Source organism: Plenodomus lingam (genome assembly GCF_022343315.1).
Source record: "Plenodomus lingam strain CAN1 chromosome Unknown contig_11, whole genome shotgun sequence".
NCBI classification, from domain to species: Eukaryota; Fungi; Ascomycota; class Dothideomycetes; order Pleosporales; family Leptosphaeriaceae; genus Plenodomus; species Plenodomus lingam.
This window is the reverse complement of record NW_027093929.1, coordinates 533,618-557,950: the sequence shown is the minus strand read 5'-3', so window position 1 is coordinate 557,950 and position 24,333 is coordinate 533,618. Positions and strand designations below refer to the sequence as shown.

The 24,333-nt window shown below is 52.3% G+C and overlaps 11 protein-coding genes across 11 annotated transcripts; 9 read left to right on the top strand and 2 right to left on the bottom strand.

Moving 5' to 3' along the window:
• Positions 1 to 3,228: 3,228 nt before the first annotated feature.
• On the top strand, positions 3,229 to 4,577 carry IAQ61_000601 (uncharacterized protein; the record flags this gene model as incomplete). The annotated part of the gene is made up of 2 exons (XM_003842715.2): positions 3,229 to 3,293; positions 3,389 to 4,577. The coding sequence occupies 2 exons, from the start codon at positions 3,229 to 3,231 to the stop codon at positions 4,575 to 4,577; spliced, it is 1,254 nt and encodes a 417-aa protein (XP_003842763.1).
• A 544-nt stretch (positions 4,578 to 5,121) lies between these two features.
• HSP88 (Heat shock protein hsp88) lies at positions 5,122 to 7,640 on the bottom strand (the record flags this gene model as incomplete). The annotated part of the gene is made up of 4 exons (XM_003842716.2): positions 5,122 to 5,421; positions 5,474 to 7,391; positions 7,457 to 7,488; positions 7,566 to 7,640. The coding sequence occupies 4 exons, from the start codon at positions 7,638 to 7,640 to the stop codon at positions 5,122 to 5,124; spliced, it is 2,325 nt and encodes a 774-aa protein (XP_003842764.2).
• Positions 7,641 to 8,275: 635 nt separating this feature from the next.
• On the top strand, positions 8,276 to 9,466 carry IAQ61_000599 (uncharacterized protein; the record flags this gene model as incomplete). Its single annotated transcript, XM_066094747.1, has 1 exon — positions 8,276 to 9,466. The coding sequence occupies one exon, from the start codon at positions 8,276 to 8,278 to the stop codon at positions 9,464 to 9,466; it is 1,191 nt and encodes a 396-aa protein (XP_065955055.1).
• A 1,383-nt stretch (positions 9,467 to 10,849) lies between these two features.
• IAQ61_000598 (uncharacterized protein) lies at positions 10,850 to 11,185 on the top strand (the record flags this gene model as incomplete). The annotated part of the gene is made up of 1 exon (XM_066094746.1): positions 10,850 to 11,185. One exon carries the CDS (start codon positions 10,850 to 10,852, stop codon positions 11,183 to 11,185), a length of 336 nt encoding a protein of 111 aa, XP_065955054.1.
• Positions 11,186 to 11,200: 15 nt separating this feature from the next.
• IAQ61_000597 (uncharacterized protein) lies at positions 11,201 to 13,085 on the top strand (the record flags this gene model as incomplete). The annotated part of the gene is made up of 2 exons (XM_066094745.1): positions 11,201 to 11,283; positions 11,678 to 13,085. 2 exons carry the CDS (start codon positions 11,201 to 11,203, stop codon positions 13,083 to 13,085), a joined length of 1,491 nt encoding a protein of 496 aa, XP_065955053.1.
• A 1,751-nt stretch (positions 13,086 to 14,836) lies between these two features.
• IAQ61_000595 (uncharacterized protein) lies at positions 14,837 to 16,360 on the top strand (the record flags this gene model as incomplete). Its single annotated transcript, XM_066094744.1, has 1 exon — positions 14,837 to 16,360. The coding sequence occupies one exon, from the start codon at positions 14,837 to 14,839 to the stop codon at positions 16,358 to 16,360; it is 1,524 nt and encodes a 507-aa protein (XP_065955052.1).
• Positions 16,361 to 16,878: 518 nt separating this feature from the next.
• On the top strand, positions 16,879 to 17,982 carry IAQ61_000594 (uncharacterized protein; the record flags this gene model as incomplete). The annotated part of the gene is made up of 2 exons (XM_066094743.1): positions 16,879 to 16,973; positions 17,019 to 17,982. 2 exons carry the CDS (start codon positions 16,879 to 16,881, stop codon positions 17,980 to 17,982), a joined length of 1,059 nt encoding a protein of 352 aa, XP_065955051.1.
• Positions 17,983 to 18,338: 356 nt separating this feature from the next.
• IAQ61_000593 (uncharacterized protein) lies at positions 18,339 to 20,090 on the top strand (the record flags this gene model as incomplete). Its single annotated transcript, XM_066094742.1, has 5 exons — positions 18,339 to 18,435; positions 18,501 to 18,575; positions 18,626 to 19,285; positions 19,457 to 19,690; positions 20,005 to 20,090. The coding sequence occupies 5 exons, from the start codon at positions 18,339 to 18,341 to the stop codon at positions 20,088 to 20,090; spliced, it is 1,152 nt and encodes a 383-aa protein (XP_065955050.1).
• A 494-nt stretch (positions 20,091 to 20,584) lies between these two features.
• IAQ61_000592 (uncharacterized protein) lies at positions 20,585 to 21,031 on the top strand (the record flags this gene model as incomplete). Its single annotated transcript, XM_066094741.1, has 1 exon — positions 20,585 to 21,031. The coding sequence occupies one exon, from the start codon at positions 20,585 to 20,587 to the stop codon at positions 21,029 to 21,031; it is 447 nt and encodes a 148-aa protein (XP_065955049.1).
• Positions 21,032 to 21,528: 497 nt separating this feature from the next.
• IAQ61_000591 (uncharacterized protein) lies at positions 21,529 to 21,795 on the bottom strand (the record flags this gene model as incomplete). Its single annotated transcript, XM_066094740.1, has 1 exon — positions 21,529 to 21,795. The coding sequence occupies one exon, from the start codon at positions 21,793 to 21,795 to the stop codon at positions 21,529 to 21,531; it is 267 nt and encodes an 88-aa protein (XP_065955048.1).
• Positions 21,796 to 22,306: 511 nt separating this feature from the next.
• Positions 22,307 to 24,162, top strand: IAQ61_000590 (uncharacterized protein; the record flags this gene model as incomplete). Its single annotated transcript, XM_066094739.1, has 2 exons — positions 22,307 to 23,363; positions 23,426 to 24,162. Coding segments are annotated over 2 exons (1,794 nt in total), but the record flags the coding sequence as incomplete, so codon positions are not given.
• Positions 24,163 to 24,333: the final 171 nt, after the last annotated feature.

Genomic DNA, 24,333 nt, shown 5'->3' with positions numbered 1-24,333 from the left:
CACCCGGGACCCAGGTTCTTCTCTCCCTCTCTCCGTCTCTTGTCTCTCTCCGAAGGCGGCACATTATCTGGCCTGGTCTGGGTTTGCAGTGCATGTGCCATGACCCCGTAATCCGCACGGACGTGGAAAATGCACTAGTATAGCCCCACCAATCAACCCCGACCTTGCCTTGTCTCTCCCCCAAGGATGCAATACCGAAAGCAGACTGCTTGTCCGCTCTCACTGTGCCGCACCATTGCTCATCCAACCTTGCTCCCATTGACAGGCCCGTGTGTGGGTGTCGCTGGGTAGTAGGCAGGTAAGTAGGTACTTACGGGTATTACTTCTCGGTATCTATGGTATGACCACCTCCCTTCTTACTATTACACCTACCTGCCCTTTGCGACCTCCCCAACCTTTCAAGGGACACGAGATGTACGAACAAAGTCGAGCATGACAGATCGTTTATTGGTGCATGGTCGTGATACCCAGGATCTTCTGCATCCACACGAGCGCTCTCATTCGACCGCCTCCTTCGCCGAGGACTCGATACGAAGCCATTGATTCCGCCCTGCATGATGTTGGGAAGATGATCTCTGACTGAACAGCAAACTTCCGTATATTGTATCCCTCCGCATTCCTATCCTCTTGAACGGCAATCGCGTACCAAAACTCGCCGCATGTTCTCAGCCCAAAAACTGTGTCGTCTCAGCCAAGATCCATCTCCCAGGATTCATGAACAATTTCACGACTGATTTCATCACATATCCTGCCCAATGGTGCAATTTACGCTTGTATAAGCCACATCAGCGATTATTTATCCTTTCAACATTGGGACGCAGCAATTTCGAATACCTAACAGCAAGATGCCATCCAACTGAACTCGTATACCAGGTACCTATGTATAGGTTCTAATATTGCTCTTGGCTTAGGCCCGAATTTGGCGCATGTGTACACAGTACATATGCCTAGCCAGGTATACATACCCAATGTCTCTGTTAGGGTACCGTCAGACCATTCACCTTGGCAGACGGTAATTCTATCCCGCGGCTACACAGAGCAATGGCATTATGAAGGTTGCGCAACACCACTTGACATGGACGAGTCATTGCTGTGGGCTGATCAACTACCCCCCAAGTGCGACCAAAGCCTCGGCGGCGGAAGAGGCCACGCCATGACGCTAAAGTCTTTTCATACTCGCCGCTTATATATAGCGCTGGCATCTACCTCGAGGCTTATTGGTTAGTCCATTTTGCGTACATGATCCAGTTGCTGGACTCCAATTCAAGTGCCACAGCATCCCATTACTGGTCGACATCGTATTTCAAACCCATCATTGCGAAACTGATCGAGTGCAGCCACCCAAGGGATCCCGTATCTTAGGCAAAACCACTTTTTCAAGAAGAGCTGAATGATTGGTCTTATCCAGGGTAGGCCCTAGGATATTTTTTCCCATGGAATCCGCAACTGTCTCATTGTCTCAGCGGCCTTGGGCAATGCTCAACTATACTTTGTAGTCTGAGCACATCATTCACTAAACATGGCATGTTCTAGCGACGTCTAGAAAAATGAGATATCAACCATCCTCACCAGCTCCAAACAATGTCTTGCCTACGCCGCATCAGCGAAATTGGGACTCTGATTTTTGTTCTCCGTCAATTGGATGTCCAAAATAATATCCCCAGGTTTCATGCTGCGAAAAATGATGCAAAGAATTCCACAATGGAAAACGTTGGTATTGCTCAAGTCTGGATCACATATTTTTTTTTTCATTTTCGGCCAGCGCTGTGTAGGGTATGGGAAGAGGATGTGGGGGTGCAAGTCGAGGTGATGGTTGTGGGGGGAAGCCTTGGTTTGTGGAGAAGGGACGGAGCCGATGCTCCTCCAACCCCCCGTAAGGTCGCCCGAGAGGTCGGCCGAAACACCGTGCATGTCTGCGTGCCGAGGCCCGAGACACACTCCCCAACGTAGTAGCAAAACCAACAACAGGCAAGAACAACGGGTAAAAGAGCTAGAAAGTCTATTCTCCCAATCTTCCTCTCCTATCGTAGTGACTTGTACTCATCATGTAGTATGATCAATTGGTACAACATCCCAAGTCTTTTCATTGTGGTAGGTAGATGTGTAGTGCAGTGTGATTCTGAATTATAGATGTGGTATGTTATACTATAGAGTAAAGATACTAGTCCACATGGACCTTTAAATACTGCATACAAGTGTTTTCGCAGTAATTATAAGAAATAGTCCATCTTATTATTATACTAACCCTAGATTATAGTAGGCGACGTCTTTGCACCCTTCTACACCTGCATGTTGAAATATTACATTACCCATGTGTACTTTACAGGATCTGACCACTCCACATCTATGCTACGCATAAGCCCTCCTCATTGTATATAACTACCTAGGTCACATCACCATACACTGTGCCACGTTGGTACACAACTGTCAACAACTACCTACTCATCCATCTGACCCTACTATAAGCCCCTATACCCTCTACCATATATGCAAAACTGATTGCCCTCACTCTTATCGCCTTCTTTGCGCATTTAGCCGCTGCTGGACAATACCATATGAACATCACGAGGTTTGTATCCATGTAAAGGGGATTGAAGGCCATGGAGGCCTGCTCCTATGTAGAGACAACTCGGCGTCGTAGTAGGCATGCCTCTATAAGATGAGTATGCCCAATGGGGTTGTGAAGATGAGTGTACATGAGGACATTCTGCTGCAAGCGCATTGCCAGTGGCGCATCTTGTCCATAGAAACGATTCGTGTGATAGCTACCGTACGGGATTCTTGCTATCGCAGCCCTGTATCTGGTCTTTTCTCAGTCAGTTCATCGCCGCGCTCGAGAGCGTTCCTCTTCTGCCCGTAGAGTACTGTACAATTGTGATCGGTACTGGAGTTGATCCTTGGCCGTTTCTTTGGCGCAAAACTCCATTTTTCGATGGCCGTCTTCATGCATGTTCGCGTCGGCCGAAGCAAGCAACCAGCATGGAGTTGGCAATGAGCTGATCGCAGACAAAAGAGCCGACTACCTAGGCCAGGAACTGTGAGCCGAGCAACGTGACTTGGCCGTGAATGGCTCCGAGAGCCTCGGCCCACGCGTCGCAGCCAGGTCGCCCCCCACAACCTCAGCTTAAAACCACTCTCCGCACTCGACATTCACGTCTTCACGTATAACCACCCGCCACCCACCGCTTCACCTCAATTTCATCACACATAGATATACATACCGCCAAGATGACTGACCGCCTAAAGTCCATTGTCAACCAAATGACGCCCTCGACGAGCGGATTGTCGGCCATGTAAGTTCAAGTCACCGCCTCGGGAACGCTGCACGTGCAGATGGACCCGCAACGATTGCCCATGGGGGGAATTTTGTTGCTGACAACAGCTGTAGCACCACCAAAAATGCCGACGATATAGTCATCACGCTTGCTATCCGCACACCCCTCACCAGGGCACACAAGGGCGGCTTCAAGGACACGACGCTCGATGGCCTGCTCGTCAAGACACTCAAGCAGGTCGTTGCCAGGGCCAACCTTGACCCGGCCCTCGTAGAAGACATCTGCTGCGGCAACGTCAGCGATCCAAAGGCCGCATACTATGTCCGCGCCGCTATGCTTGCCGCCGGCTTCCCCAACACCACATCCGGCTCATCGGTCAACCGGTTCTGCTCATCAGGGCTCAAGGCCGTGCAAGACATTGCCAATCAGATCTCCGTAGGCGCTATCCAGTGTGGTCTAGCCATTGGCGCAGAGAGCATGACTGTAGGCGGAGACCGGCTGGAACGCCCCTTTGTCGACGAGATCCTCGAGCACCCAGAAGGCAACGACTGCATGCAGCCCATGGGTCAGACCTCGGAGAACGTGGCGAAAGAGTTCAACATCTCCCGCGAACGCCAGGACAGGTTCGCCGCTGAATCCTACCGCCGGGCCGAAGCCGCGCAAAAAGCGGGCTGGTTCGACGACGAAATTGTTCCCATCACCACCGCCGTCAAGGACCCCAAGACTGGCGAAGTCAAGAATGTCACCCTCACCCGCGACGAGGGAATCCGCCCAGGCACCACCTTTGAGAGTCTCCAAAAACTCAAGCCCGCCTTCCTCCCCCACGGCGACCGCTCCCACGCCGGAAACTCGTCCCAACTCACAGACGGCTGTGCCGCCGTCCTTCTCATGAAGCGCTCCATGGCCCAAAAACTCGGCCAACCCATTCTCGCAAAGTTTGTCGGTGCCACAGTCGCCGGCCTGCCCCCACGCATCATGGGCATCGGCCCTTCCGTCGCCATCCCCAAGCTCCTCTCCCAGTTCAACCTAAGCCTCGACGAAATCGACCTGATTGAGATTAACGAGGCCTTTGCCAGCATGGCTGTCTACTGCCTCGAGACGCTCAAGATTGACCACGCGAAGCTCAATGTGAGGGGTGGCGCTATTGCGCTCGGTCACCCGCTCGGATGCACGGGTGCAAGGCAAATTGTCACGGGCTTGAGTGAGTGCAGGAGGCAGAAGAAGAAGATTCTGTTGACGAGCATGTGTATCGGAACGGGTATGGGCATGGCAGGTCTGTTCGTCAATGAGCAGAATGTGTAAAGGAGATTGGTAGTCGGGGCTTTTACTTCATCTTCTTTCATCATTAATCCTTCTTCATAGTCTGTAAGTATATGGAAAAATTACATGTTATCCCTTGTTGAACTGAACAGAAGATACATCATGCCACCCAAACCTATTCATACCCTTTCATATCATACTTTTCTGCAAACTTGATGCTTGAAGATTAGCAGATTAGAAAATTGCCTATACCTCGGCAGAATATAAAACAAAATCTCATGTCATCTATGTGGGGTGGCGTAGTAGTCTATCATAAAACCATCATCGCATTAACCATGTCATGTCCTTCTCCACAACTCTCTCACAAGATACTTGAAAAAAAAATCCATGACCTCCCCATCCCAAAGTGCGCTAGTTTCCCAAACATGTACCAACGCTCCCTTTCAAATGCTTTTATTTTTCACACAAAACCCAGTCGTGAGCTCAGTTGTTCCATATTCTATTCCCGCATGTGACGCCATGGTTTTAGATGCTGGAAGGACCTCAAGTGTCGGTTCGTCTGTGTGAAACAAGGGGATACATAACTCTAAGCCTCCTCAACGCCATCGGGTTTTTGCGCCTCGGCATCGGCCATCTCAGTGTCCTTTTGGTCAGCGGCTGGGGGTGCGTTCTCAGCCTTCTTAGCTTCAGCTTCCCGCTTGGCGCGTTCGAGCTCAGCTTGCTTTGCGGCGTGCTCCTTCTGCTGCTTCTCCATGATGGCTTGCCGCTCTGCCTCGATCTTGTCGTTGTAGCGCTGGATGATGGGGCCGGCAATTGAGCGTATATCCTCCTTCTTGGCGACGTACTGTGCCTTGGTAGCATCGTCACCGTCATCGTATAACCATTCCTAGTTGTTCGTCAGTATATGATCGTTTCTTGACACGTTTGATTGATCTTACCTCGATCTGCTCAAGTTTGGCGTTGAGTTTGGCCTTCTCGTCATCGCTGGCGAAGTCGGCGTAGACGTCGAGGATCTTGTCCTTGAGCTCGTAGATCATGCTTTCAAGATTGTTCTTCTCGTTCTCAGTGTCGGCGACGAGCTTGTCTTCCATGATCATGGAGTTCTCGCGCTCAGCAGCTGTCTGCTTGCTGGTCTCATCGAGCGATGCGGTCCCTGCGGACAGCGGTAGGTCGCCCTTTCTCTGCTGCTTCTTAACCTTGCGTGTCTTCGGTGGCTCCTTGGGGGCATCCTTGTCGACGTCCATTGCCTGCGTAAGATGTGTTAGTTCATCGGTTGTAGAGGCTGAAGCAGGTGGACGCGCAAGAGGTACAGATTCATCAGACTTGTGTCGCTTCGCCGCAGGCTCCGCAGGGGGGCTGATTCGGCCTTTGCTCAAATCACTGAGAAAACTGGAATTACGTACGTCACCCTCTTTCTTCTCATCTTGTGGGGGCTCAGGGATAGGCTCCTCGACCTCGACTTCCTCCACGTAGTACCCAGACTCGACGTTGAGCACGCCGTGAATGTTCAGGCGAGCCTTGAGCTTGCAGATCATGAAGTCGCCTTTGGGGTCCTCCTTGACACCCTTGACCGAAAACCTACCGATCCAAGGATTCGCCTTGCCTGGGAGTTGCTCTGGCTTCGCATACCTGGCCTCGAGGTCGAAGGGGTGTTTTCTGTAAAAGGTTAGAATCTTTGTGGAGGGCATGACGTTGCCCTTGTTGAAAACAGTAAGATTGGTATCCTCGTCTGGGATGTCCTCGGATTTTTCCCAGGTGAACTCGACAGGGTAGACGACCATGTCGTGTACAGAAAAGTCACGGACACGGAACACGGGGGAGAGGATAGCGCAGCTAAAGGCGCATCCGCGAGCAACAGCCTCGTCCTGGTTGAGTGTGAAGGAGAGGGGCTTGCCGAAGTATTCCTGGATGCGGGCCTTGATGGCAGGCACACGCGTGCAGCCACCCACCATCTCGATGGCATCAATGTCAGCAGGAGTGAGTTTGGCCTCAGCGAGGGCTTGCTCAATGGGAGCAGTGGCACGCTCAAGGAGGGGGGCCATCAACTCTTCAAGCTCCTCACGCTTGAGCATGCCGCGTACATCGATATCGTTCATGATGGACTCGACGTTGATGGGCGCGGCATTGTTAGCGGAGAGAACCTTCTTCAGCTTCTCGACACTGGCGGCCAGACGGAAGCGTGCCTTGCCATTCTCCATGACGTTGACCTTGTACTTCTCCTGGAATTCCTTGGCGAAGTGTTCGATGAGGGCTTTGTCGATGTAGCGGCCACCGAAGTGGCGATCCCAGGCACTCGACTTGACGGCCAACTCGCCCTTCTTGAACTCGACGACCGTCGCAGTATAGTTGCTGTGGCCGATATTGACGAAGACTACCCGCCTAGGCTTCTCCTCTGGCGCTGGGAGGTCGAGCTTTGTGATGCCGTAGCCGAGGGCAACCGCTGTGTTGTCGTTGATCAGCCTCAGGCACTTGAGGCCGGCGATGTCGGCAGCGTCGAGGATGGCACGGCGCTGGGCATCTGTGTACCACACGGGGCAGCTGAGGACGACATCGGAGACGGGCAATTTGAGCTCAGCAGACGCCGTGGCCTTCATCCGGGTGAGGAACATGGCGGTGATCTGGGTCGCTGTGAACTGCTCCTTCTTGCCCAGGTATGTGACCTCGGCGCCGACCTGGCCGTTCATGTCGACGAGGGGGGCCGAGACAAAGTCCTGCTCAACCTGGACATCGGGGTCGCTGAGGGAGCGGCCGGCGAGGCGGACGAAGGACGAGACGGTGTTCTTGAGGTTGGAGATTTCCTGGTTCTTTGCGGCCTCGCCGATATATCTGCTCTTGGGACCGAAGCCGACCAGCGATCTAGACGGTGAGGGGTTAACTATGCTCACTTGTAGTGACATGGCCGTGAAAAGGTGTACACTTACGGCGTTGCGCGGTTAGAGACTTCGTTTGCAATCTGCACAGCGTTCGGGTCAGTATGCTCGAAAATGGGCCGGTCCAAAAGGACTTGAAAGCCAAAGGGTTTGCACTTACCACATCGACGCCACGGTTACGCGCAACAGCAATGACGCTGTTGAGCGTGCCCAAGTCAACGCCCACGACAGACATGTTGTGTGTTGTTTATTGGGTAGCGGGGTAAAAGAGAGTGCGGTCGCAGCAGGTAAGAGTGCTTGCGCGGGGGAAAAGCGGGTGGTGGTTTTCTTTTTCGCAAAAGAACAATATGTGGTGGTGGTGGTAGTGGTGGTGTATGTGTGGCTTGGTCGCCGTGCTTGAGAGAGGATTGCAATATAGCCTGTCCACTTTTTTTTTAATTCGGATGAGGCTGGCTTTTGGCTTGACAGAACTTCACAGAAGTTTCTCGATGGCACTTTGTCTAGCGCGGGGCTGTTGATGCTGTTAGGTCATATTTGCTTGGCAGGGCGGCCCTCAAGCAGTCAAGCAGTCAAACAACAAGCAAACACCAACACCAACAACAACAACAACGGGGGCTCCACTTCAGCATACACTGTTAGTTACAAGACCACTTCGCCCACAACGCCCACAACGCCCACACCTGCCTTCCCGGCTACCGCTGGCCGCATAGCCTCACTGTGGCACTCTAGTCGCCCCCACCTCAAAAAAAAAATAAAGAATATAAAAGCACTGGCATCTGCTAGAATGCGCCACCCAGCACAGCCATACGCGTGATCTGAGCCCTGACACGGTGCTGGAAAAGAGAGAGAGAGAGAGAGATAGACGACGTTATGGCCGACATCCCACCCTATCCGCTCTACAACAAGACGTACAGTCTCTATCGCCTCTCGCCCCTGCTTCACGGCGACACTCCGCTGCTAACCGAACGCGTCCTGCGAAGCCATGCGAAGCAACTTGGAGACCAGCTAAAAGGCGACAATGTGCGTGGCGTGCAGGTCGACTTTGCCAGCGCAGAGGAGACCGCAAGGCTGGGCCCGCTGGAGGATTGCAGCTGGGATCCCATTGGCGACGAGGATGCCTGGATTGACCGATACCGGCACTCGATCGACCCAGATGCTTCGCAGCTCTCTGTGGGTTGGGGTCCAGAGAAGGCGCGTGGAGTCCACGTGAGCCTCGACTACGAGAAGCAGTCGTATAATGCGCTCCTCCTGCGCGATCCTGGCCTGACTGCTTCACCGGATGGCTTTACATCGCTCCCCCTTCTGCTGGTGAGGATGCCAGGCTCCATACGCGACATCTTCCTCAATTACCTTCGCACTACCTTTGATGCACACATTGCACCCTTGAAACTACCGTCGCCCTTCATTACATCTAGCCTCGAGACCTACTTCAAACACCTGTCCTCGCCATCCTCAACCCAGACCATACCAGACGTGATACGGTCGCTACAAATACAACTAGCCTTTCCGACTACGACAAACATACTAAAGCACATTGATATATCCATTGCAAGCACTGATGTCCCAGGCTTTGTCAGTAGAGGCATGTCAATGCAGCAGTCACAAACCCGGCCCTTCACAGCGGCTCTATCCAGTTATCTGAAGAAGCACCTCGCCCTGGACATCTCACATCCCAAGGTGCAAATCTCGAAGATTTCATGTAGCAGCTTCCATCTCAGTACTGAGCGTCTCAAACTAGTTGCGCCTGACACACTAGCAGACACATCCTTCTCAGAAGAGGGCGGCGCATCCCAAGATGCGAGTGCTGGTCAGCTTGCCGTGCAGGAATTCTACTTGTCCTTGGTTCAAGAAGCTGCTGGTAGTGGCATCTTCTTACCAGAAGACTTGGCCAGCGGCAGAAGAGATGACACGCCTTCGTCGACTGCGAGCGCCACGGTTGGAAGAAGAAAGAGAGCCGTTAGCAGTGCGGCTAGTCCAAACAACAACCAAAAGAAAGCGAAAGGGAGAGGGAAGGAGAATGGAACGCGCCTGGATGGTGAGATCAGTACGGGAGATGTATGATGGGTGCTTGCAGTAAGCAGCATCAGAACTTTTTCTTTCCGCCACTTGCTGTCTGGCCGGCAATCTCACTGCTTACAGGCACTGTCGTCTTTTAGTACAGCTTTCATGATACCCAAATGTCAATTCTGCTTCACCTTTAGACCTGTTGCTGGGCATCGGGCCAGGCCTATATACGCATGTGATCCATCTACCATGGTAGTAGTGAACCACCGCGTTCGCTCGGAATGTTAGTTGATCCCTTCCATGCGCGACGTCCGTCTTTACCTGCGAAGTTTGAATCACATGGCCGGTCATTGGTTCCCTATCAAGCTGCAAGCCGTCGTCGCTCTTGCCTTTTGCTGTCCGCCTATATAACCTCACATTAAATTCAAGCCTGACCATCAACCACACTTACGAGGCACTCTCTTCAAGCGCCTGAGATTCTGTGCCTCACGAACATAATCGGCAATTACGACTTCAAGATGCAACTCCTGCTATTCTCGCGTCCCAGTGCCAGGTGCAGAATGTATGGGTTCATCGAGGCTGCTGCGAATCGTCTCCAGCGCCTCGCTTTAAACCGACGATGCAGCAGCTATCCTCTCACTACACTTGACGCCAATGATGGCACGACATGCGTGCTTAATATATCTCGATGTTGTGATATAGCATCCATCAGGACCACAATCTATGTTCTTTCACAGCTTTCTCTGCTATTTCAGAATCCTTCGTTGTGCATGGCCAACGTCGATACTATCGCGTGCGCTCGCGCGCCCTTCTCACACTGAACATTCACACAACGCAGTCCAGTTACAGGACCCAAACATAGCGATCTAATGGCATTTTAAATGCTTCCCCTGCTCACCCATACCAGTTCGGAAATTGTAAGGAGATACTCACTACTCGACCTAGCACGTCTTACACTAGAGCATTCAATTCATTTCGCGACATTTATAGCACTTTCAGCTCACCACACGCCCTCAACATGCCATATCTTCCATCTCTCGACCCTCAACAGGTCAATAGTCCGACAAGCACGTCATTCTCCCCCTCAACCATAGGAGCCACTATTATTCCCACTGGCTTCTTTACTGTATTTCCCACAGAACTCTCTCCTACCATCTATGACGCTTCACTAAACTGCACAACCCAGCCCACACACTCCAAAACTGGCACTAATTAATATACCGACATACTTGCTGGTGTTATAGTTGGCGTCGTTGGCCTCTTTCTCGTAGCGATATGGCTATATAGAAGCGGTATACCCCGGATACGTGCATCCACACGTCTTGCCGCCATGACGACTGAGCGTGCTGAGCACCATGAGCTAGAAAGTCATGATGAAGAGGCAAATAGAGGAACAGGACTAAAACGCGGTACGTAGGTTCTATGAATAGACCAGATGATATGGGCGGTATTTGGATTGCCCCAAATCTCGGGCGCAACCGCGTACCCACGCGTGAGGACTTGGCGCAACTTCCTCCCACCATTCGCCTCGTACAACGGCCCACATCTATGAACAGTCTGCAAGCGGGTATAGACGCCGTTCAACACGAACGAGAACCTCGTGGCAAGGATTACTGTATAGAAGAGGGTGCGCATGAAAGCTCCTCACACCCACGTATTCCGCCACCATGTCTCAATTTGGATGCGGTGGATTGGACAGTGACTATGACCTCTGGTGAGGAGCCTTTCCAAGTTGCCTATGAAGGAAAAGGCAAGGGTAAACTGACGTCGGCGTAAGACGGTGTTGTAGATATGATGCGGATGAGCAACAGGCCTTTGCGTTTGTTGCACGATGATGATGGTGGTATGGCTGTAGGGCAAATGTCGCGCCGCAAGTAGGTGCGCTCTAATTGTGAGGATTTATCTATAGATATTTTTCTAGTAGATTAGAATTTCGAGTTAAACGGATCTAGATGCACTCTATCGCCCAGTTACCGTGGCCGGATTTAAGTGTGGATTGAGTTTAACTTCACCAAATCGATCACTTCAACTTACAGCAATACAGCGACGCAGGATAAATTTACAAGTGGCATGTTTCAAACTAATACGATGTTTTCTTGGATCACGGCCATGATGATGGCTGTCACAACTGTTTGGCATTGTGTGTGCGCATCGCAGTGAAAGCTTCACAGATTGTACACTTGGACGAGATACCATTAGAGTCGTACATAACTACATTGTGTCAACACATTACCCCCTCACAATATACCAAATTACTCCACATTGTAGGCTCGTATCTGTTATATCAACTATCCTCTTCTTACCCTTGAATGATTTCTCGCATTCAGCAAACCCGAATCCACGACGGAGGAGCGAAACAAACAAACCATTCTTCTCTTCAAACCCAAGGCCATTCACGCTGCCAAAACCTAGCAAGAAGATACTCTCTCAAAGTATCTCAACCATGGCCCCTAATCCTTTCCCCTCCATCGTGGTAATCACCATAACAGACTACAGCACAGTCTACCCATCCCCCACCCCCAACCCCGACTTCCCCATCGCCACACCCTTCGTTCCCCCCTCAGCCACACCCAGCATAACCGCTTCTTCCACCGCCATCCCAGCACCATCTGCTTCACCCTCTCAAAATTTGGCTAAAGGTGAAGCATTTGACATTAGCTCGCTGACGCCAATGTTCATTGCGATATCCTGTGTTGCGCTACTCCTCGTCATTCTCTTCACCTACACCGTATGGTCTAAATGCTGCATCGGTGGGCGTTTTGGATTTAAATTCGGGTGTGGTCGGTGTAAAGAACTGAAAGAAGAGTTGGGGCTGTGGAAGAATGGCGAGAAGAAGTGTATCACGCCAGATATGGTTCGGCAACGGGAGTCCTACAATAGCGGTATGGGTATGGGTGAGGGTGTTGGTTCCACAGGTCCAACAGTTTTGCCGTACCATGCTAACGATGGGAATAGCAATAACGACTACGATACTATAATTCCTTCTCGCGACTTCAACGCCGATCCAGGCGCAAATGCCGTGGGCCGCGAGTCTGCGCGTGAACACACCCTCGCAACACTCGAAGGTCGTCTTCCCCAGCACGCACAACGCCCCCCTTCCCTTCCTGCAAACCCCTTCTGGGACGGTCTCAAAGTGCGCTTCACAAAGTTTGGAAAAGGCAAAGCGGCGGAGCCCTCTGCTCGTGCAATCTCAGACGATGATCGATTCTTCAATCTTCACCCCAATGCCATCAACCCGCGCCCATTCTCTTACTCCCCAAGCAAATACTCCCAAACCACATATGAGCCATCCTTCCAGCACCAACACCAGCACCAACCTCGCTCCTTCCTCGAATACGGCGCACCCAGCATCCCACTCGAGCCTCTCCCACGCCGCCCTCGCACCAGCGAAGAGGCACCGAACACGTACTCTGCCTACCTAACAAACGACTACGCAGCCCGCGACAAAGAACGCAAGATCCTACTCGCAGAGGCCGGCCTCGATAGCCGTGAGTACAAGGAGGCGGAGCAGGCCATTGCGCGTAACTCGATTGCGACTGCGGAGTTGCAGCGCCATTTGGATGTTGTGAATCAGGTTGAGCGCGATGTGCATCGTGCTCGGCATCCTAGTTTGTATTCTGCTGAGACTCGTGCGAAGGAGCGTTTTTCTGATCCTGGGGGAATCGAGGACTATTGAGATTGGGGCAGGTTGAGGTTGAGGCGAGGTGGGAACAGAGGAAGTGGAGTTCAGTTCTCATGATGCCCAGTTCATGATGAATGGCTTGTCCGAGGGGTGTTTTACTGGTCTTGTAGTTAATCATATACGGTAGTGTCTGCCTATTTTTTTTCTGGTCTATAGTTTCCTCCTCTGTCTTCACTAGTTTGGGGTTGATTCAAATTCAATCCTGCTCGAAATCCACAACTTGTGCTTGTCGTGAAATAGATGACATGTTTCTCACCCTCCTTGCCATTGTATCATGAGCTCTCGATTTCCGTCTAATCAAGTCATGTGGCCAACTGCTACATCTGGAACACATGGGAGCGGTCTGTTAGACATTGGTAACAAGTGTGAGCCGTTATGCCTGTGAGAGAATTATAATATCAAGAGTGAGGTGTCGTAGCCGCAGCTTTAACTACCTAATCGAATCAGGAAATCACTTGACGTCATGAGTGTACTGTGAAAGTATCTACTGTATCAATCACTTCGAAGACCCTATTTCCATTGCGAAAACAACGTGTCCTACACCACCTTGTGTCACCCAGTATTTTCTTGCTCGACTTGGCTTAGGTACTGTCCATGTTTCCCGGCAGTTACATACAAAGAGACAGAGATACCGGTTCCCCACCCTTCGCATTTGGAGGTACGGTACACACTTTGTCTGGGCCGAAGTTCGGCGAACATTCCACAGCAGACAGAGAATGGCCAGGATGGCGATCTGGACGTGCGAGAACCGCGTTTGAGTCTGTTAGCACCGCGCCGCCGTATGATTTCGGAAATATATTGGGGTTACCCGACAAATTTGTCACATTGAGTCAAAATTGGCCGGATGGCGCAATGGTAGCGCGCAGCCCTCCTAAGGCTGAGGCTGAGGGTTCGAGTCCCTCTTCGGTCGCTTCTACATTTTTTTTTCCATTTTTTTGCATCGTCGAGTATCCTGAGGTTGTGTTGGTTGTATTTTTGCATGTCTGGGTGGGATAGAGGGGTTTTCGTAGATGAGAGTGAGTGGCCATAGCGCACGCTTGCTAGGTTATCTCATGAAATGGGGGTTTTTTTTGTCTTTCAGAATAAGGTGATTCATTCTATCGTGTAACTTTGTGGGCAAATTCATCAATCTCATGTTTTAATGCAATTTCATTCATCTATTCATCTATATGCTTGGACTGGCAATCTGGCAGCATTTTTAAAATTCAAGGAAGAAGACATGACCAGCACCTTCATGTGAAGACGGGTGTTCTAGTTCATCCATGTTGATTCCAAATTCACAGTGGTCACATGCATACACCATCCGCCAAAACATGACACTACTGCCAGGCCAGCGCCGTCACTTGAACAACAAACAGTTGTTCAATCAAGAGTTGCCTGGCAGGGACTAGATCTGTGGGGTAAAAAGGCCTTGCCAGCAATCCCAGTCTCACCGCCACACTAGGCGAGCGCGCCGCATCATGACGGCCAGGGACTCGCGCATCCACTCCCGCAAATCTGCGCCATTGTTATACACCCATGCACCCCTCCTCATACCCGCCTCTCACTCTTTCCAGGCCATTCCGGCACCTCTGAGATCAGCACGCCCACCCTCTAGTGCCGTCTCACACCGCGCAGAATCACGTATCGACCAGCTGCATTTCCTTTCACATGGTATTGCCATACACAGCGGAACACACTGACGTGCGTCGCTCGGCCTCGGAGAGTCAGGCGTGAGGTCAGAGAGGAACATACCGTCGCATGGTATGGCTCCATCAACACTGGACCAGATAGTCAAGGGCGCCCCAGCATCAAACACAAACCTTGAAAAGATTGCCAATAGCGTGCACGCACATGCCTCACCCCACGATGCGAACGACCGGTTACCAGCGCTCAAGCCACCACGGCTCTCCGTCATCAACGACCCGACTTCCCTCCTACCATCTGCCCCACCGCAGATATACCTGAACCTCCTCATCCTTGAAGCCAGCCTTCGCAGCCAATACCTCACGCTCCGCGCCCGTCGACGGCAGAACACATTCGTACTGACACTCCTCGCACTATGGATAGGCTTCTGCTCCTACCTCCTCTGGTTACGCCCTCGAGAAGATGGAAAAGGAATAGGAGGCTCACAGTACTGGCTGGTCGACATGCTGCAAAAGGTTGGATTCATCACAGGTGTCGTCACCGCACTCCTGTTCTGGGCGACAGGCCAGTGGGAGAGGGGTGTGAGATGGCCGAGACGCTGGATAGGCGTTGCAAATCGTGGATTAAGGGGAATGAACGCAAAGATCGTCGTCATTAGAGGACCCTGGTGGAGGGAGCTCGTCGAGTGGGGTCGTTTTGTTGTGCCCTTCTCTGGCGGGCTCTGGGGCGGTGAGCAAGGGGGGAGCTCATACCATTTCATCAATGTTGCGCAGGAAAACAAGCACTCGCTAGACGGTGGCCGCCCAAGGCATCGCATAGTAGAAGATGGCAAGGAGTATGCTGAGGAGGACATTGCGCCTGGTGGCGATTACATCAAGCTTCTCCTCCTACCGAAGCCCTTCACACCAGACTTCAGACAGGAGTGGGAGGTATACCGCAATGAGTACTGGGCCACCGAAAATGAGCGACGCGCCGAACTTCGGAAACGCGTCCGTGCCAGGCAACGCGAAATTGCCAGAGAAGAGGGAGGACTGCTCTGGTGGACTGGCTGGCGAGGATGGAAGCGTGCTCGTGGGATAAGTGGTAGGAGTGGAGACGTGGAGAAGTCAGGACACCATCATCACGGTCACAGTCGTACCAATAGCACCGCTCACACTGGAAGAAAGCGCAGGCCTAGCACATTGCAGAATGTAAGAGGTAGAGACGGCAGTCACTCGAGAAGCAGTTCGCGTAGTACTACTCCGACACCCGACTTTGACTTGGATGGACGGCCCCGAGCCATGGGAGAGCGAGAGCGCCGGTGGAGTAATAGCACGACTGGCAGCGCCGCCAGCACCCCGCGGCAAGGATCTCTCCGGTCGAAGAAGACGATCACACTAGGTACTGCGCAGTCTGCACGCCAGCAGCCTATCAGGCCAAATTTACCAGGTGCCAGGCCCATTACACCAGGTGAAGGCAACCCAGTATGGCAGAGCAAACGCGCAAGCTCTCTGAGCAATGCGGAAAGCATGAGCGAAATGGAGGAAGAAGGTTATGAAGCCGCGACTGAAGCCACAAGGAGTGAAACAGAATTATCAAGACCGCAAGTCAAGAGAAGGAGTAGTCGCGAAGACGGTGGTAGTGGACGAGCAGAAAGTGCGTGAGAAGCGTTACCTACCATTCGCATGTGTACCCTTCTTTCTTTATATTTGCATATTTCCCATCACTTGTACATTATTGATGCTTCGATGTTGCATGATTACATACCTACCATATAGCGAGGCGTGGGGTGAGGGTTCTATTTGCATCACATTGTAATGGCGAAGGGATTAATTTCAAGTTTTTCTTCATTCAAATGTTAGAATTCAGACATCACGTGAAGACATGATGGGATGTGAGCGAAAATGAGTCATCTGTGGCTGCATACTACTACCACTGCCGCTGCGCCTCATTGAGATGAGCACGTGACGATGGTCTTGGGTGTACCCCGAAGAGATATACGCAAGTATATATGGAAGGCACTCCTGGCTTATTACAGAGTATGAAATCAACTCTGGTCTTTCTGCACTTGCACTACATCGCGCGACGCTGTGCTAGAGGGTCCACACAGTCTACTCGTCGGTTCATTCAACCCTAAGCTTTCCAACCTCCCTACAGTCTACAAATTAAGATCCACATCAATATGGCTTCGAGTCCGCGAATTTTTCCTTGTAATACCTGTTCCATCACCTTCACATCCAGCGAGCTTCAACGCTCGCATATGCGACAATCGTGGCAGTAAGCAAGACTACACTCCTTGTGGTAGGAGACTGACCGTAGTAGTATATATAACTTGAGGCGTCGAGTTGCTGAACTACCGGCAATATCAGAAGAAGAGTACGATTCCCAAGCTGAGAGCCAGGAACCAACATGTCGGTTATGGGATAGAACTGAGCCAAGGACTACACTGTCCTCCTCACGGATGACTCCACTCGAAGATGATCCCACTTCTATTCACATACCTACCGCACAAGAGAGTGATCGCACGGAAGTGGCCGTAATACAATGTCTCTTCTGCCCACACACCTCAGCTTCCCTCTACAAGAACATCGACCACATGTCTATTGACCACGGCCTCTTCATCCCCTCGCCAGACCGCCTATACGACCTGGAATCTTTCCTCGGCTACCTTGCCACCATTATCTTCGAATACAACGAATGCCTATACTGCGGTCTGGCAAAAGGCACCGTCGATGGTGTGCAAACGCATATGCGAGATAAAGGGCATTGTATGCTCAACCTCCACCCCGACTCCGAGCTGCTGGATTTCTGGGAAACAGGGGATGAGCAGGCTGAAGACGAGGAAGAGTGTCAAATAAAGAGTGCAGCAATCAAGCTTTCGGGGACAGAGATGAGACTGCCTTCCGGCGCTGTCGTCAATTCTCGCTTTGATACCTTACAACTGCGTATCAAGCCCGGCCTCGCACATTCGAGAACAAGAGCGTCCCAGTATCGAGATAGAAGAGCTGCTGTGGTCCAAGCGATCATGGCAGGGGATGAGAAAGAAGAAAGGGCAGACCAGCCAGCTACTCAATCTGCATCCCCCAACGATCGTCGCATTGCGGTGCGTGGCGAAATGGGACTGACAGGTATTTCGGAACACCAAAGACGGGCGCTGCAAGTTACAGAGTTGAAGATGAAGACGAGAGAAGCGATAGCGAAGACTGCAGGGCGACATGCAATGGAGCAACAACCGGTCAGGACGAAGTATTATAAAACAGAAAATCCTGTTTATCAGGCAGGATGATGGGGAATGGGAACTTGTCTTGTACATGAGGTGTTGATGATTTTCTGTGGACGTCAGCGACATGGGTTCCTGAATGTGTGGAAGTTTTTCGGACAAGGATGCTAGCGATGGCATACTTCTGCCTAGCAATGCACTTCGCAGATCTTCTAAGCATATTGTTCAGAATGAAAGAATGAAAGCCTCTGCTTGGAAGTAGAGTTGTTCTTGCATGTGTTTAGTTATGAAATGCCGTCCCCAGCGCCTGCCGCCCCCTACCGGTAAAGGCAAGTCAGCAAATCATGAACAGCGCTAGCACCGTATCAAATCTCAGATTACACCTCCAGCTTCCATGACGACACTCTTCCTTCTCTTCCAGTATGAGTTTCCGTGATGCGCTCGGTGCATCTCTGTCGTTTCTAAGCTGCATATGGATACCAGGGACTCTCTTATGCTGCATACCATGGGTACAGAAACGTCGGTTCCCCCCCCCCCCCTTTTGGTAATTCCCTACTAGCTCATGACGATATTAACAACATCAGAGATGCTATATTTGCACAACATTACCTTCTTCCCTGGAAAATGGCTTGATGAGCCTGAAAGAGCTGGATTTTTGAGTATGTGGATACGCCCAAGGGCTTGACAGAATAGTGGCTCATGATTGTAGACAATCAGGTCGCGCCTTTCACGATCACGACAAGCGACACCGAGAAATTATTCGCATGGCTCATCACACCATTAGGCGTCTACGCAAAGCATGTCGACGATTTTATCAAGGAGCAATCGGTTAGTATCGAAGATCATCTGGCTTTCAGGCTATTGCGCAATGACCCCGACGCGAGATTGTTACTTTACTTCCATGGCAACTCTGCCACCATCGCCCAGGAACGAAGGACGATTGAATACCGATCCTACTCGTCAGGGGCATCAGAGAAGATGTTCATTTTAGCATTTGATTATCGTGGCTTTGGCAAATCAACGGGTAACCCTTCCGAGCCGGGCCTACTTGACGATGCCGACGCAGTCATCGACTGGGCACTCAACACAGCCCGCATCTCATCAGACCGCATTGTTCTTCTCGGCCACTCTTTGGGTACAGCAGTCGTCGCAGGGGTGGCGCACCGTTATGCCAAGCGAGAGGTTGAATTCGCCGGCTTGGTTCTCTGCGCTGCCTTTACAAACGCTGGCAATGCCTTCTCATCTTACTCGGTTGGCGGCATCGTGCCAGTCCTTGCGCCGTTGAAGCTGTCGGGCGCGTGCCAGAGGTGGTTCAGTGGTCGCATGCGCGACACATGGCGGACGGATGATCGTCTAGCGCATCTTGCTCGTAAGTGAATTGCACAGTGCAGCAATATGTTCGAGGCAGGACAAGACCACTGGAAAGGTTATCCCACTACCAGATTACTCCCAAGAAGTGCGACAAGGCGCTGACGCAGCTCTGAGCCACCATTGCAATGCATAGAGTCTATTGCCGCTTACTATCAACTAACAACCTCAGGAACATGTCCGCAATTCCAATTAGTGCTAGTACACGCCGAGGATGACACCACGATGCCATGGCATGAGACTGAGGCGCTGTTCCAATCCACGATCAAGGCTGCCAAGGAGGCCAGCCTCCCGATCAACGGCACAGATTCAACTCCAGAGGTCGTCGATATGGGCGAGGCGGGGAGGCAAGAAGTCTGGAAAGGAGGCTCTCGCTGCATTACCAAAATGATAGCGAAACATGGTGGTATGTACTCTATCTTACCCCAGAGTTCCATATTCATTATCCTGGTGGTTGGTCTTGGCTATCGTGACGAAGATCTGTGGATCGCTCCCGACAGAGCCTTGCACAGCGCAGGTCCCTCCTTTGTTTCTGTGGCGCGGGTACAAATCACCCAATGTCGCGAGAAGAAAGACCTCACCACCGCTCTGCATCACATTCGTAGTGTGCAGATCGGTTACACTTCCAAACGCAATCATTGTGACATATGCACACCCGCGCGTTCTGGCCCAATTAGCTCAACTCCAAGAAACCACCAGACTAACGCCAACACACTCTAGGCCACAACGCGTCAATGACTTGGTCGCCAGTCGCACTCACCATCCTCCAGGTATTCGGGATCACGGCTCCAGTGGCCCACACATAGCGCCTGAGCTTAAATGCCTAGAGTACGTTTTAGTTTACAAAGGAAGGCCATGACTTCCAAGAGTGCTCAGGATGGCGCTGCCCCGCGTCATCCGGCCTTGTGTGTCCAGTCCAGATGTGGATGACGTTTGTGAGGTGGTGATAAGGCCGTCATGGTCCGGGTTTGGGTACAAAGACTGGCGGGTGAGCGTTGGGAAAGCGAATTGCGGAATTTCACAGATTCACAGACTGCTTTTCTGTTTGCAGTTAGGATTCTAGTCGGCGTGTCCAGAGTCGTTGTCACGTGGTATACGGCCAGACATCCATCATTCACTCATACGCTATAATCGCCTCTCATATCGTCGACTATTGTCACCGCTAGTCGTTTGCATCCTCTTTCTTCTGCCTCGCCGCTTACTCTTTGGTCGTCCACTCCTCCCCAGTCAGATAAACCCTCAACCATCTCACTATCAACACCCCTAACCCAACCCTCTCAACGACAAATACAGCCCAGCCATGCCAGCCCTCCCACTCCACCATCTTGCCGCCCGCTACACCACCGACCAAGGTGCAGGTGGCATAAGTGCAACCGCCATTGGCCTAATTGTGGGCGTCGGCCTAGTTCCCGCACTCATTCTCCTCTGGGTCATCTGCTGGCTTCTCTTCGGCTACCCGTTCGGTCGCAACATGTGCTGCTGCGTCCGCAAGCGCAAGACTGATGCTCTGCAGCCAATGCAGATGCAGCGTGGGAGCTCCGACCTGAGTGAGAACCCGTTCAATGAAAAGGCTGGGGTCACGATGCCTAAGAAACCGTATGAGGTGTGGGCGAGGACAGAGTCGGGTAGCTCTTCGGAAGGGGCAGGAGTACTTGAGCAGAGTGGGGGTAGGGGGGGTAGGTTGGAGAGGCAGAGGGATAGTGGGTTGAGTGATATGGGGGTGCAGGAGCCCAAGAGATTTGTCTGAGAGGGGAAGAGAAAGTCGAGGACGTTGTCTCTAACAAGATGGTCGACCGCCATGAACGACGGGCTCAAGCCGAGGACGTCCAGAAGTGACACTTGGAAGCTATACCATACCGAGGGCCCCCGTTGCAGGACAGTGGCGTGATCAATCCACCTCCGGCACTGTCTGCAAGAAGCTTCTGGGATTGAAGAAACGAAGACCTACCACATACTCCAACAAACAGGAGTCTGCAAGTGGCACAGATCAAGGGACAAGGAGCCACTCGACAACAAAGCCTTTCACCGTCGATTCGATCGACATTGGCTTTCTAAAGTGGAAAGAAAGCCAAAGCCAAACGTGAACGCAGCTTCTCCAACCTTGCCAGTCGCGCGTGCCACCTACACCACACGGATGAGAGGAGCTCAGGACCAGTGTATGGACAATAGCTACTGCCCGTAGGGGTTGGGCGAGGCTGCAGACGCGTCGTTGCGAGTTTGTATCGCAGATGTTGGATCTGGTGTCTAGATATTCAGATATTCGGACAAGGAACATGTACAATTTACCATATTCACCACCACGCCCATGTTCTTTGGACATACACGATGTGTTTGCGTTGGATGATGGATCTTAGCCTTGCCACGAGGCAGTATGTTTGGAGAAGTCTCAGATGCAGTGTGGTGGATCTTGGGCATGTGATTGGATAACTTGGGGGTCATGTCAGATGTGAGATGGTGAACTTTGCTTGTTGCTAGGGAAGCTGAGGGCGCGATAGTTTGCATTTGTAGCATGTCGGGGTGTTTGGAGTACCGGTATGTAACTATCTATACTATCTTCATGGAGATGGAGATGCCGTGTGATTCCCTCCCCCATGAGTGATCGGGGATTTTGAATTTGCAAAGCTCACATGCTGAACTAACTTTGCACACAAGCAACACTGACATGGCACCGCGCCCTGACATGCACACTTTCAGGCAACCGTCTGCTGGAGATGGCTGGCGCACTTCTTATCTTTCATTTATGCCTAGATCAAAGCCGTAGAATTCCATACGTTACCAGCCCTGCAGCAATCTTCGGGGCCGGCGCGAAAACCCGTCCGACGCGTGCTAGCATCCTTCAACTCCGCCTTTCGCCACCGTAACTGTTACTCGATCAGGACGTCGTACGTCAGCACTTCCTGGTAAAAGAACAGCGTCGCAGCACTGCCTCGAGGGACGTGGAATCGTCCCCCAGGCTTTGCTCTTGCGACACCACACCAACACCGCAATCATTATTGGATTCACCCGGTTCTCGAGCCTGCACATGCTGCGGTCCTTGTTGTCGCAACCACGCACCCGTAGCGTCCTTCAAAAAAGTGTTGGATTTGGCAGCGCAAGTTATATAAGCCTGAGTCTGAGCACACCTCTGCGCATCGACTCCAGGAGTAATTCCGCCATGGCTGCACAGGACGAAGAGGTTGGCGAGAAGGGCCAGCAGAGCATGTTGGCGAGTCAACGGGCCAAAGAGCAGGGTGAGGCGGCCGCACCACAAGGGAGATTTGCAAAGTGGTTCCCGCTGAGCGCAAAGGCTGGCTTGGATCAGTGGTGGGCGAATCAGTCGCCCATGGCTACAGAACATCGTGTCTTGTCCTTTGTACCACATCTCCAGAGCCCGCCCACGCACACGCAGACCGGCACCGCCACGCCCGACACCGACACAGAAGCCACCGCGCCACCGAAACAGGCCGAAGACCATACTACGACCAACTCGCACAATGATCCCTACGGTCCGCGCCGGTGGAACTCGCAGATGGTGGAGCTGGGCGGCAAGGATCGCGCGCTGAATGAGTTCTCGGTCGAGCGGCTGGGTGAAGAAGTCGAGAACAACTTGGTCATGCTCCACGGATACGGTGCGGGCCTGGGCTTCTTCTACCGCAACTTTGAATCCATATCGCGCTCAGAGGGCTGGAAAGTGTACGCATTGGATCTGCTGGGCATGGGCAGGAGCAGTCGGCCAAACTTCAGAATCCACGCCAAGGATACCGAAGCCAAGGTCACAGAGGCCGAGTCGTGGTTCATCGATGCGTTGGAGGAGTGGCGGATCAAGCGTGGTCTCGAGCGGTTTACGCTGCTGGGCCACAGTCTGGGTGGCTACCTGGCCGTGGCATATGCGCTCAAGTATCCTGGCCATCTCAACAAGTTGATCCTCGCATCGCCAGTGGGTATCCCTGAAGACCCGTACGCCGTCAACGAGGATCTGCCCGACCCCCAGGAATCCACAATGGCCAACGAGTTTGCCCAAGACGCCTCTGAAACACGAAACGGCGTGCAACCTTCGACAGCCGACAACAACAACTTCATGAACCAGGCCAGGAAAGCAGGTACGTTGATCCATCCCAAGCTACCATCCCACCTCACCCTAAACTAACACCCCCAACCACAGACGCCGCCCCCAAAGATGCCAAACAACCGCCCAAACGCCGTCTCCCCGCCTGGCTCTACTACCTCTGGGAAGCCAACATGATCTCCCCCTTCACCTTTGTCCGCTGGTCGGGCCCCCTCGGCCCCCGCCTAGTCTCCGGCTGGACCTCTCGCCGCTTCTCCCAACTCCCAGAAGAAGAAGCCCAAGCGCTACACGACTACAGCTACGCCCTATTCCGCCAACGCGGGAGCTCGGAATACGCACTCGCGTACCTCCTCGCCCCTGGCGCTTTTGCCCGCAGTCCACTTATCCGGCGGATTCAGGGCGTGGGGCGGCAATATCTTGATGCGAATACTACATCCTCCCCCTCTTTTTCTTCTTCTTCCACATCACCAACAACACAGCCACCCGACACCACCACCAACGACACCACCACCAACGACACCACCAACCCCGCCCCCCGCCCCCGCGAACCCAGCTACCCCATCATCTTCCTCTACGGTGAAAACGACTGGATGGACGTGGCAGGCGGCTACGCCGCACAGGAAAAAATCAAGCAAGAGCGCGCTCGCATCTTGGCTGCTGCGAGTCCGCAGGATGGCGCTAGTGACGTGGGCGAGGCCAAGGTTGTGGTGATTCGCAAGGCGGGACATCATGTCTATTTGGATGGCTGGGAGCAGTTTAATGCTGTTTTGGCGGAGGAGATGGAGGAGGTGAGGAGGAGGGAGGGGGGAAGGGGGAGAAAGAGGGGGGTTTCGGGGTAGTTGTGTGGAGGGGTTTTTTTTTGTTTTCATCTTCTTCATTTTCTTTCCAGGTGAGGAAGGGATGGGACGGCGTTGTCGGATTGAGAGCGATGTGCATTCATTGAGCATGGTCATGGTGTCTTCATACGGGTTTGAAAAAATAGAGGATTTTTGGAATCCTGCTGT